A 14,023-nucleotide genomic window follows, 5' to 3' on the forward strand; every position below is an offset into this window, starting at 1 on the left:
ACATGTTGCAGGGGTACCCAGTCAGGATACAATCCGACAATGCCACAGCTGTGGCATACATAAATCACCAGGGGAGCACGAGGAGTCGTTCGGCCCAAAAAGAAGTAGATCAGATCCTGATCTGGGCAGAAAAACATGTCCCGTGCATATCGGCGATATTCATTCCGGGAGTAGACAATTGGCAGGCAGACTTCTTAAGTCGCCAACAGTTACTTCCAGGAGAATGGGCTCTTCACCCTGACATCTTCCGGGGCATTTGTCAGAGGTGGGGAACACCAGATGTGTATCTCTTGGCATCAAGGTTCAATGCGAAAGTGGACAATTTTCTGTCCCGGACGAGGGATCGGCTCGCTTGCGGAACAGATGCGCTGGTGTTTTCATGGGATCGGTTCTCCCTAATCTATGCGTTTCCTCCGCTGCAATTGTTACCCTGCCTCCTTCGCAGGATATAGTCGGAAGAGAAACCAGTGATTCTGTTCGCTCCAGCTTGGCCCAGAAGGGCCTGGTACGCAGAGATTGTAAGGATGTCTGTGGGACATCCATGGACCCTTCCGTTTCGTCCAGACCTGCTCTTACAAGGGCCAATATTCCACCCTTCCTTACAGTCTCTAAATTTACCAGTCTGGCTGTTGAATCCCATATCCTAAGGAGGAGGGGTCTCTCTAATTCGCTAGTGTCTACACTAATGCCAGAAAGCCAGCATCTAGGCTTATTTATTACAGAGTTTGGAAGGCATATGTGGCCTGGTGTGAAGCCAAAGACTGTTTGCGTTGTATTTGAAATGTTTTTAGTCTTTTGCAATAAAAAAAGAGAGATTATTGTGTGGGGAATTAAAAAAAAAAAAGTGCTGCCCTACTTTTTGTAAGGTTAATTCCTCTTGTTTAACCACTAGAGTACCGGGCCATCGTCGAATGACGGCTCCACGGTGACTCTGAATATTCAACAGGACGTCAATTGACGTCCTGTTTCTTTATCGTACATCACGGGACACAGAGCAGCATATTCATTACTATGTGGGTTATATGGAGTACCTTCAGGTGTTGACACTGGCAATCTCAAACAGGAAATGCCCCTCCCTATATAACCCCCTCCCATAGGAGGAGTACCTCAGTTTTTACGCCAGTGTCTTAGGTGTTAGTCATGGTTTAGCTTGCCTCCGCATCCTTGGGATTAGGTGAGCTACCGGTTCTGTCCAAAAAAGCCTGAGCGCTAAAGTGGTCAGTAACCGGACCCCAAACCCTTGGGGTATAGCCCATAATGCTTTCTTTTTAAGAGAGCTGGACCCTGGGCCCAGAACTTAGAAAACCTTTGGGCGCCTAATGTTTTCTGTTTGCCAGGGTGCTGTATGGGTCCAGGACAGTGGATCCTTCATGGAAGAAGAAGGTTCCCAGGGCCTGAAGGTCTAGACATCCCCACGGAGATGGGGGAAGATTGGGCCTCTTGCTTGGCAAAGTCCTGCGGCATGGAGCAGGTAAGTAAGGGGAAAAACTTGCGGAACTTGGCTCTTAGCAAGTTTTTTCTGGGAGGTCACAGGGGACATGCCTAAGGTTATGCATTGCATCTGGCAAACCAGTCACATATCATGAAGATAGGATGGCTCTATATGTTATCATTCCCCATAAAAAGTGACCTCCCTGGTAGTGTTGGAAAAGCTGTGAGTGGGGCCTTTTGTGTACAAATGTATGTGTGTGTCAGAGAGCTATGCTTACCTGCAAGCCTCCAGGCGATGCTCTATCCAGTCCTCTTCCTCATGCCTGCAAGGCAGGCAAAAAACGCTGACCTCCTCGTGTGTTCCAGGCCTGCGGCTGCAGGAACAGAGAGGCCCTTCCTCCCAACCCCCCCCCCCCGTCGGCGGGCGCGCGCGCGGTGCACGTGTTATAGGCGCATTTGGCGCCGTTTTAGCTGGGGGGGGAAGGGCGGGTCAGTGGTTTAAGGAAGGGGCGGCCCTTCCTTAGTGCCACAGCTCATTCAATACTTTGGCTTGAGGGAGGAAGGACTGGAGTGAAGCACGGGGCGCTGAGGACACACAGTGGCCAGAAAGAATACTACAGTCTTCAGAAGATTGTGGTTTAGCCTAGGAATAGGCTGTTTTTTCTTTTTCCATCTCATAGTCTTTTCTTTGGCAATACTACTCAGGGGGATAGAATGTTTTTTCTTGCCTAGATTGAAAAAAAAAAAAAAAAAAGAAGAAAAGTTTTTTTCTTTTGAAAAAAAAAAAAAAAAAAAAAGTGTCATCTGGGGTAGAGGAAACATTTTTTATTCCCCAAACAGGTGTTTGGGCATTTAACTATTTATAAGTCCCAGGTACCAATAAGTAGCAGGTGTGCCTCGGTATTGTACCATGGCATCAAAGAACAAGCCAGAGGGTACAAAAGGTGGGGATTCCCCCACAGAGTCTGAGGTCTCGGACAGAGCTATGCCGCTGCTTTCCCCACAGGGAGCCTTTGGGCCATCGGGATCTGGGGCTGGAGCTGACGCGAGTCAACCCAACCCTAAGATGGTCACGGAGGAGGTGTTGCTCACCTCTTTAAATGAGATGCGGAGAAGCATGGGAGAAATGATAGCCGCAGCTATGCGGGGTAGTAAGCGGAATAGATCTCCGTCACCCGTGCGCGGACCCTCGGAAGAGGAGGTCCTTTCCTCTGGGGAATTGGACGACCTCTTGGACAAAGACCAAGTAGGTTCAGGGATCGAAGATCCGGATACAGAGGAGTCTGGGGCAGTCTCCCTGAGGGAGAGCTGGTGGATTCAAGGCTTGACGGACTTGGTCCATAAGGCATTCAACCTGCCTGTACCAGATCTCCAGGTATCGACGATTTCAGCTTTGGGCTCACTGAGGGCGCCTCAAAGCAGTGCTGTGTTTCCGATCCATCCTCTATTGGAGGGAGTCTTGTTCCAAGAGTGGAACAAACCAGACAAGGTGTTCTTACCACCTAAGAAATTTTCTGTCTTATATCCTATGGAAGAAAAGTTTTCCAAGAGATGGGCTTCTCCTGCAGTAGACGCAGCCATCTCATGTGTTAACAAATCGTTAACATGCCCTGTAGAGAACGTACAGGTTTTCAAAGATCCAGTTGATAAGCGCTTGGAAGCACTACTTAAGAACTCCTTCACTTCTGCAGGGGCAGTAGTACAGCCAGCCGTGGCTGCGATTGGAGTCGCTCAAGCTTTATCAGATCAATTTAAGCAAATGCTTGAACTTATTCCTGCCGAGCAGGCAGAAGAATTTTCGGATGTCCCTAAGGCCATATGTTTTACGGTAGACGCAATCAAGGATTCCATCCAGCAAGCGTCACGTTTATCGTTATCCCTTATCCATATGAGAAGACTCTTATGGTTGAAAAGCTGGGAGGCTGAGCCCCCATGCAAGAAGCTCCTGGTAGGGTTCCCCTTCCATGGAGGACGGCTCTTCGGAGAGGACCTAGATAAATACATTCAGACCATTTCAAGCGGCAAGAGTACACTCTTGCCAACTAAGAAGAAGGTTCAGGGGCCTGCGTTTAAACGACAGTCCTCCCCTGGGCAGGGGCCCTCTAATGCCAAGCAGTATCGACGGCCTCCTGCAAGAGCAAACTTCGGCTTCAACAGCAGATCAGAAGGACAGGCTGTTAGAGGCAAGAGGCAGTGGTTTCGCAAGCCAGCAAAACCAGCCCCCAAGTCTACCTCATGAAGGGGCGCCCCCACCCACGAAGGTGGGGGGAAGGCTGCGACTCTTTTCGGAGATTTGGGAAGCCAGCATTCCCGACGAGTGGGTACGGTCTTCCGTGGCCACAGGCTACAAGCTAGAGTTCCTAAGGTTTCCTCCTCCTCATTTCCAGGAGTCGAGGATTCCAAACGACCTGGAGAAAGGAGCCGCATTAAGATCGGCTCTAGATCATCTACTTTCCCAGGGAGTAATAGTAGAGGTACCAGTCCTGGAACAGGGGCTGGGTTTCTACTCCAACCTAATGGAGGCTACGGCCCCCCGGGTGTTCACGAAGGTTCTAGCTCCAATCCTAGCCAAGCTAAGGATCCAAGGGGTCACGATCCTAGCATACCTGGACGACCTCCTAGTCATAGACCACTCGTCTCCCGGCTTGGAGCGAGCAGTGGCCCTCACGGTCCAATACCTCGAGAGGTTCGGCTGGGTCCTAAATCGAGAAAGGTCAGCATTCCAGCCCACAAGGCAGTTGGAATATCTCGGCATGAGATTAGACACAGAACAACAAAGGGTGTTCCTACCTCTGAGGAAGGTCAAAGCCATCAAGGAATTAATCCTACTGGTTCTAAGCAAGAAGGAACCGACTATTCGCCTATGTATGAGACTACTAGGCAAGATGGGGGCTACATTCGAGGCGGTGCCATACGCCCAGAGCCACACTCGCATCCTGCAGGCAGCCATCCTGTCAGCATGGAGCAGAAGGCCACAGGCCTTGGATATCCCGTTGCCACTCTCATCAAGAGTCCGGCAAAGTCTGTGTTGGTGGTTAGACCCTCAGAATCTACTGAAGGGAAAGTCTTTCAACCCAGTGGCTTGGAAGATAGTGACCACAGACGCCAGCCTGACGGGCTGGGGAGCGATTGTGGATGGTTCCACTCGCCAAGGTATTTGGGCAAGGCCAGAGAAGCTTTTACCCATCAACATCTTGGAGCTCAGAGCGGTTCGACTAGCCCTCAGGGCTTGGACGTCGAAATTGCAGGGGTTCCCGGTGAGAGTTCAATCAGACAATGCCACGGCAGTGGCATACATAAATCACCAAGGGGGAACCAGGAGTCAGGCCGCTCAGAGAGAAGTGAGCTTGATTCTCCTAGGGGCAGAGGCTCATGTGCCCTGCATATCGGCAATATTCATTCCCGGAGTGGACAACTTTCAGGCGGACTTCTTAAGCCGCCAGACTCTATTGCCGGGGGAATGGTCTCTGCATCCACAAACCTTTCAAGCACTCTGCCAAAAATGGGGAGTGCCGGACGTGGATATCATGGCATCGAGACTCAACAAGAAGCTAGACAGGTTCATGTCCCGCTCAAGGGATCCGATGGCCTGCGGAACCGATGCTCTGGTTTGCCCTTGGCATCAGTTCAAACTTCTTTATGCGTTTCCCCCGCTCCAGTTACTACCCCGCCTGCTGCGCAGGATCCGGGTGGAGCACATACCAGCCATCCTGGTAGCTCCAGCATGGCCCAGAAGGGCATGGTACTCACTAATCTTAAGGATGGTAGTGGGAGACCCTTGGACTCTTCCTCTACGGCCAGACCTGCTATCGCAAGGTCCGATCCTCCACCCTGCCTTACGGCATCTAAATTTGACGGCCTGGAAGCTGAATCCCTGATTCTCAGGGGTAGAGGTCTGTCTCAGAAAGTAATCTCTACCCTAATCAGAGCCAGGAAACCGGTCTCTAGGGTGATTTATTACAGGGTCTGGAAGGCCTATGTAGGCTGGTGTGAGTCCAAGCGATGGCTTTCTCGCAAATTCACCATTGATAGAGTTTTAAGTTTTCTCCAGCTAGGAGTGGATAAAGGATTGGCATTAAGCACAATCAAAGGACAGATTTCTGCTCTGTCAGTGTGGTTTCAGCGGCCGCTGGCCACCCACTCGCTGGTTAAGACCTTCCTTCAAGGGGTCTTACGTATTAAACCTCCAGTTAAATCCCCGCTTTGCCCGTGGGATTTAAACCTTGTTCTGTCAAGTTTACAGAAACAACCGTTTGAGCCGTTGGCTGAAATTCCTTTGGTTTTACTGACAAGGAAGTTAGTATTTTTGGTCGCCATAGTTTCCGCAAGAAGAGTATCGGAACTGGCGGCCTTATCCTGTAAGGAACCATATCTTATTTTTCACAAGGACAGGGTCGTTCTCCGCCCTCATCCTTCCTTCCTACCGAAGGTTATATCCAGTTTTCATTTGAACCAGGATTTGGTATTACCATCCTTCTTCCCTAAACCTACTTCCAGAAAGGAAGGGTTGCTGCATACCTTGGATATCGTCAGGGCCATGAAGGCCTATCTTAAAGCTACAAAGAAGATCCGGAAAACAGATGTGCTGTTCATATTACCGGATGGGCCCAAGAAGGGGCAGGCAGCTGCAAAGTCCACCATTTCTAGGTGGATTAAGCAATTAATCACTCAGGCCTACGGCTTGAAAGGGTTGCCTCCTCCAGTATCATTAAAGACTCATTCTACTAGGGCCATGGGCGCCTCCTGGGCAGCACATCACCAGATCTCTATGGCTCAAGTTTGCAAGGCGGCAACCTGGTCTTCTGTCCACACGTTTACAAAATTCTACCAGTTGGACGTAAGAAGGAATACTGATACAGCCTTTGGGCAGGCAGTGCTGCAGGCTGCAGTTTGAGACCCTCGGATTCCGGGGGCTCCTCTTTTTTGAGTTAAATTTAAAATTTAAGATTATTTTTCTCAACTAAGTTGGATTTATTATGATTTGAGTATTTCTCTAAATTAAATCCTTTTGTCTTGGAGATGTTCTCCCTCCCCTCATTGTGAGCATTGCTTTGGGACATCCCACATAGTAATGAATATGCTGCTCTGTGTCCCGTGATGTACGATAAAGAAAAAGGGATTTTTAATACAGCTTACCTGTAAAATCCTTTTCTTGGAGTACATCACGGGACACAGAGCTCCCACCCCTCTTTTTGGGGACCATTTTGGGAGGCATACTGCTTGCTACAAAACTGAGGTACTCCTCCTATGGGAGGGGGTTATATAGGGAGGGGCATTTCCTGTTTGAGATTGCCAGTGTCAACACCTGAAGGTACTCCATATAACCCACATAGTAATGAATATGCTGCTCTGTGTCCCGTGATGTACTCCAAGAAAAGGATTTTACAGGTAAGCTGTATTAAAAATCCCTTTATTCCTGCGGCCACTGGGGGGCGCGCGCGCCCCCGAGATGCCGATGCGCGTGCCTGGCGGTCGCGATGTCCGCCAGGTACCCGCGATCGGTAACGACAGAGCAGGGACGTGGAGCTCTGTGTGTAAACACAGAGCTCCACGTCCTGTCAGGGGAGAGAGGAGACCGATCTGTGTCCCTTGTACATAGGGACATAGATCGGTCACCTCCCCCAGTCACCCCCCTTCCCCCACAGTTAGAACACAATACAGGTATACATATTAACCCCTCCCTCACCCCCTAGTGTTAACCCCTTGAATGCCAGTCACATTTATACAGTAATTAGTGCATATTTATTGCATTAATCGCTGTATAAATGTGAATGGCGCCAAAAACGTGTCAAAAGTGTCCGATGTGTTCGCCGCAATGTCACGGTGACAGTAAAAAAATCGCAAATCGCCGCCAATACTAGTAAAAAAATTAATAAAATAAAAATGCCATAAATCTATCGGCTATTTTGTAAACGCTATAACTTTTGCGCAAACCAATCAATATATGATTATTGCGATTTTTATTTATTTTTTTACCAAAAATATGTAGCAGAATACGTATCGGCCTAAACTGAGGGAAAAAAAAGTTTTTTTAAAAAAAAAAATTGATATTTATTAAATAAAAAAGTAAAAAATAGTGTTTTTTTTTTTAAATTGTCACTCTTCTTTTGTTTATAGCGCAAAAAATAAAAACCGCAGAGGTGATCAAATACCACCAAAAGAAAGCTCTATTTGTGGGAACAAAATGATAAAAAAATTGTTTGGGTACAGTGTAGCACGACCGCGCAATTGTCATTCAAAGTGCGACAGTGCTGAAAGCTGAAAATTGGCTTGGGCAGGAAGGGGCGTAAGTGCCCGGTATGGAAGTGGTTAATATATTGTGCCAAATTCATGAAGCATTTGCAACACTTTTGGTCCAGACCGCAACTTGTGCACCAAATTCAGGTAGTTCTAAAATGTGCCACTTTACATTGTGGTGCAATGAATGCCAAATTCTAAATAACGAAATTCATATCTTACAAAAGTGAAGTTCATTAAGACCAACTCTAATTTGGCGTACAGAGAGAAACTGGCGCAGACCGATGTTGCAAATGTGTCTCCTCGTGCATTCTAGAAATGGAGCAGCATGCTCCAGATTCAAGTATAAGTTCTAGACAGGTACATGAGTTTGACATGTTCTGCACCACTTTTAGAATGCCTCAGAGACACTTTCACAAAATCTGTCAATGCCAGTCTTTTTATGAATTAGTCAGGGGCAAGGATACTCGCATAGTAAATCTAATTTGTTTGTGTTCCTGGAGTCTCTCCTGGGTTTGCATACTTTTGATATCAGTTGTGGGTGTAGCATTTTACCGATGGCAGTTTGAATGGCCTGTATATTTGCTTTTAAGGATTTTTTTTGTTTTGTTTTTTGTACTTGCCATAGAATCTTTTCTACCTGCGTTCATTGGAGGATGCAGCTCCCACCCCTCTGACTTTGATCTGGGTCTTTTACACTTTACAACTATATTTGTAGTAGTTCATCTTTAAATAAAAAATGGGGATTTGGTTACTTTTTACAAATTGTGTTCACATTTTTTTTTTTATATTGCAGTTCTGCAAGCCCATCTTCTTCATCCACCTCGAACAAATTTGCAAATGATGGAAGCTTTTTACAACAGTTTCTTAAATTACAGAAGCAAAAGACGGGCCCTGGTGAGTTGGCACTTTTTACAGTTTTTTTCTTTTTTGAAAAGAAGAAGAAAACTAGCACACAATTGCAGCTGTATCCAAAAGTAACCAATCAGAATTCTCCATTCAAAATAGTGAAATCTGTTAGTCACAACTTTGGTTCTTTGCTTATTTTCAATTCAGATTTTTCTTTTTTTTAACGTAACGTTGAGTCCTTAGGAGCAGACCTATTTTCACAGTGCCAGTATCTTGAATCTACACACAAATGCGCACACACACCAATGAGATTTGATACTAACTGACAACAAGTGTGATCACTGGGGCAGCACTGAAGTAGACAGACCCAATTTGTCAGCGTTATGGCATTGTGCAGCTCCAGCAAAAGATAACGGCTCAGGAGGAGAATGTAACAGTGAGTGCGCAGTTCTTGTAAGCTGCGATGCTCCCCCGCACACACCACATTTCAGCAACAGATTGCACACTTTTCTTGCCAACCTACAGTGCACACTACAGGCTTGGCCAGACCCGGTGGTCGCAACAGGCTTGTTTGTACAGGACAGATCTCTGCTGATGAACATGCCCCCTCCCTTCAGCTGTCACAAATCGGCTGCAATTGGGATTCCACTGCAGTGTTGCGAGTTTAGGCTTTCATAGGAAGCCATTAGAAGCACCTCCATACAGTGAGGGGGGGGGGGGATTTTGTACATTTTCCCACTGACAAAAAAATTATCGGACAATTTTATTGATAGAAAAGTAGTCGCACCAGACTAGTGAAAAAGTGCGATGGATACATTGAACATATAAGGAAGAGGAGAATCCCAATAACGAGATATTTATATACATGGTACAATATTCATTGATACAGTCAGGAAAATAAAAATAAAAAGGGGGGGGAAAGAAATCGGACTATAATTTAAATGGTCGGTTTATTTTAACAGTGAGAAACGGAATAACAAGAATATCCAGAAAAAACGCATTTCCAAAAAGTTGTTGATTTGCATGTTACTGAGTGAAATAAGTATGTGACCCCTTTGCAAACCATGACTTAGTACTTGGTGGAAAAACCCTTGTTGGCAATCGGAGGTCAGACATTTCTTGTCTGTTTGCACACATCTCAGGAGGAATTTTGTCCCACTCCTCTTTGCAGATCCTCTCCAAGTCATTAAGGTTTCGTGGCTGACGTTTGGTAACTCGAACCTTCAGCTCCCTCCACCTATTTTCTATATGATTAAGGTCTGGAGACTGGCTAGGCCACTCCAGGATCTTAATGTGCTTCTTTTTGAGCCACTCATTTGTTGCCTTGGCCGTGTGTTTTGGGTCATTGTCATGCTGGAATCCTCAACCCATTTTTAATGCCCTGGCTGAGGGACGGAGGTTCTCTCACAAGATTTGACAGCACATGCATCATCCCTTTGATGCAGTGAAGTTGTCCTGTCCCCTTGACAGAGAAGCACCCCCAAAGAATAATGTTTCCACCTCCCATGTTTGACGGTGGGGATGGTGTTCGTGGGGTCATAGGAACACAATTCCTCCTTCCTCCTTCCTCCTCCCTCCTCCTCCTCTCGCCCCCCCCCCCCCCCCACGTTGAGTTGATGCAAAAGAGCTTGATTTTGGTCTCATTTGACACAATACTTTCACCCAGTTCTCCTCTGAATCATTCAGATGTTCATTAGTAGACTTCAGACAAGCCTGTACATGTGCTTTCTTGAGCAGGGGGACCTTGTGGGTGCTGCAGGATTTCAGTCCTTCATGGCGTAGTGTATTGCCATATGTTTTCTTGGTGACTATGGTCCCAGCTTCCTTGAGATCATTGACAAGATTCTCCCGTGTAGTTCTGGGCTGATTCCTCATGATCATTGAAACTCCATGAGGTGAGATCTTGCATGGAGCCTCAGACTGAGGGAGATTGTTATTTTGTGTTTCTTCCTTTTGCGAATAATCGCACCAACTGTCGTCACCCTCTCACCAAGCTTCTTGGCGATTGTCTTATAGCCCATTCCAGCCTTGTGTAGGTCTACAATCTTGTCCCTGACATCCTTGGACAGCTCTTTGGTCTTGGCCATGGTGGAGAGATTGGAATCTGATTGATTGCTTCTGTGGACAGGTGTCTTTTATACCGGTAACAAGCTGAGATTGGGAGAACTCCCTTTGAGCCTAGGTTCACACTGCTGCGAATTCAAAATCGCGGTAAAATGCGCGATTTTACCGCGATTTCGCGGCCGCGATTTCGGCCGCAATTTAATGTAAATCGCGGCCCGAAATCGCAAAAAGTAGTACAGGAACTACTTTTTGAAATCGCAGATGCGGCGTCGCACTGATTAGGACAGTGCCATTGCCCACAATTGCCGCCGATTTGAGATGCGATTTGACATGTCAAATCGCATCTCAAATCGTTCCAAATCTTACCCAGTGTGAACCAGGGCTAAGAGAGTGCTCCTAATCTTAGCTCGTTACATGTATAGAAGACACCTGGGAGCCAGAAATCTTGCTAATTGTAGGGGATCAAATACTTATTTCACTCGTTAAAATGCAAATCAATTTATAACTTTTTTTGAAATGCGGTTTCCTGGATATTTTTGTTGTTGTTCTGCCTCTCACTGTTAAAATAAACCTATCATTAAAATTCTAGACTGATTATTTCTTTGTCAGTGGGCAAACGTACAAAATCAGCAGGAGATCAAATACTTTTTTTTTTCCTCACTGTATATGCTGAAATCCTCTGTGACGCTAATGATTGCACTCCCATTGGCACCTGAAACGAAAGCAAAGCCACAAGGTTTTCTCCAGCTGCTGCATTGTACAAATAAGGAAGATGAAGGCTGGTGTGTGTCCATTTGCTGGGACTGTCAGGTTTCCAGGGCACCTAGAGCTCCACCCTTATGCGAGGAGCCAAATGGATGCAGGACACGGCACTCTTGCCCAGCCGTGGCTCTTGTCTGCTCTGCTGGCTAGATCTTAAAAGTAAAAAAGTTAATTTACCTACTTAACAATAATGTGGAGAAAATATTTGATTGGTTATCAGTCTTTATATTACGGGTGGTTTGGGAGTGTAGAGTGTGGTTTGTAAAATAGCAATGTGAAACATAGTGTAGCACTAGAATGTGAATAACAACAATACAATGAATATAGTGTGCAATATAACATTACAGTGCATATTAGTCATAGAGCAGTGATAAAATGACAGTGCTGTGTGTAAATATGTACAAATTCCACTGGACAAGCCAGATGAAATAAGTGTCACTGGATGGTGAAACAAAATTCAGTTCAAATGAAGAACAAATTGGTGACAAAATATGCTGAATAGTCCACACTGGGAAATAAACTCAGCTGTGCAATCCAATTTAGAAGTAGATGGCAAATGGAATAACCACAACTGCAATAAGATCACCAGGGATGGTGCGTCCTCCACCTGGGGTAGGGGGATAAACGCACTTGCCAGAAGTTGTGGACTCGCCTGCCAGCTGCAGTGAGTCAATCAAGCTGAAGGCCTTTTTTTTTCTCATGACTGCTACATTATGGCGGACACATTGGACACTTTTGACACATTTTTGGGACCATTGTCATTTTCACAGCGAAAGGTGCTATAAAAATGCACTGATTACTGTGAAAATGGCAGTGAAGGGGTTAACCACTAGGGGGCGCTAAGGGGTTAAGTGTGCCCTAAGGGAGTGATTCTTACTGTAGGGGGGCGTGGCTGGACGTCTGACATCACTGATCGTCGTTCCCTATAACGGAACAGACGATCAGTGACAAGCCACAGAGAAGGTTTGTTTACACTAACCTCTCCCCGTTCTTCATCTCCTGTGACCCGATCTCAGGACACTGGCGGCGATCGGGTCCGCGGGTCCCGTGGTCACGGAGCTTCGGACCGGGTCGCGAGCGCGCCGCGACCCACGCCTGGGCCATTCTGCCGACGTATATCGGTGTTAAGCGGTCCACAAGTGGTTAATAGCCCCGGACCATTATGGAGCTTAAAGACCTGGCCACTTTTTGCGATTCGGCACTGCGAGGCTTTAACTGACAATTGAGCGGTCGTGCGGCGTGGCTCCCAAACAAAATAGGCGTCCTTTTCTTCCCACAAATAGAGCTTTCTTTTGGTGGCATTTAATCACCTTTTTGCGGTTTTTATTTTTTGCGCTATTAACAAAAATAGAGTGACAATTTTGAAAAAAAAATCAAATTTTTTTTTTTACTTTTTGCTATAATAAATACCCCCCAAAAATATATAAACTTTTTTTCCTCAGTTTAGGCCGATAGGCTGGGCTCTTAAAGAGGACGTACATGTACCCCATTGTGCCCAGCCGTGCCATTCTGCAGACGTATATCTGTGTGCGGCGGTCCTTAAGCGGTTAAATAATAAAAAATAAAAACTATACCGCTAAAAAACGCTATTGCAAAAACCATTGAGAAAAGTTGAAAAACTCACTGCAAAGCTCCTGGCGTTTTTATAAAGTTATTTTAACGTCCAGTGTTCATGAGGCCTAAACACCCGGTTCACACTGGGGCGGCACGACTTTGGGGGCGACTCGGCAAGGCGACCTGAAGACCACTTCAGAGGCGACTTGCAAAATGACTTCTGTATAGAAGTCAATGCAAGTCACCCCGAGTCGCCCCCAAAGCCGTACAAGAACCTTTTTGTAAGTAGGAGCGACTTGCGTCGCTCCTATTAGAACAGTTCTATTGAATAGAATGGAACGCGACTAGTCAGGCGGCTGAGTCGCCTGACGAGTCGCCCCATGTGAACCGGCTCTTAAGGTTCAGTTTATATATTTCTAAAATAACAAACATGTTCTACTTACCTGCTCTGTGTTATGGTTCTGCAAAGAGCAAACCCCCGATTCTTCTCTCCTCGTGTCCCCTGCCACCACTCCTGGCCCCTCCTGGCCAACCCCATACTGAGTCCAATAAGGAGGGAGAGAGATTGGGCTCTGCTAAGTATTTGGGTGGGCACCTAAAATGTTTTTTACCATAATGCATTAAGGTAAACAACATTTGGCCCTTAGAACCATTTACTTTAAAGTTTTCATAGTTGGGAAGGACAATATGCTTAACAACTTCTGAAGGGTGATGTCACATGTCACGTGTTTTATTATTTTATTATAATAAAAAACACTGAACCACAGTTGAAAAAAAAAAATAATCCATCCATCAGCTGTAATATACTACATGTAAAAGTTGAAACCAATCTCAGCAAAGACATTTTAAATTAATTAAAGTAAAGAAATATAAAAATAAATCACTTCATGAGGAAAAACCCCTTCAAGTCAATATTTTTGTAGCTCTATTTTTGTCAAAATTACTTCTGTGCGGTCTATGTAGGTCTCAATTAGCTTTGCATCTTTGGACACTATACCATTTTTCCCTATTTCTCTTTGCAAGACATTGGCAGTTATGTTAAGTTGCATGGGGGCTGTGAGGAAACATTCTTTGTTTACGTCCAGCCACCAATTCTCTATTGTATTGAGATTTGGACTCTGGCTCT

At 46.0% G+C, this 14,023-nt stretch overlaps 1 protein-coding gene across 1 annotated transcript in view; it reads left to right on the forward strand.

Moving 5' to 3' along the window:
* The window catches only part of SUGP1 (SURP and G-patch domain containing 1), a 73,980-nt gene that overhangs the window by 11,599 nt on the left and 48,358 nt on the right, over positions 1-14,023 (forward strand). Inside the window, exon 3 of the mRNA XM_040320624.1 lies at positions 8,465-8,565. Within this exon, the coding sequence (XP_040176558.1) occupies positions 8,465-8,565 (101 nt within the window). The remainder of the gene's footprint in view (positions 1-8,464; positions 8,566-14,023) is intronic.

The sequence above is a fragment of the Rana temporaria genome, chromosome 1 (assembly GCF_905171775.1).
Source record: "Rana temporaria chromosome 1, aRanTem1.1, whole genome shotgun sequence".
In the NCBI taxonomy this organism is placed as follows: Eukaryota; Metazoa; Chordata; class Amphibia; order Anura; family Ranidae; genus Rana; species Rana temporaria.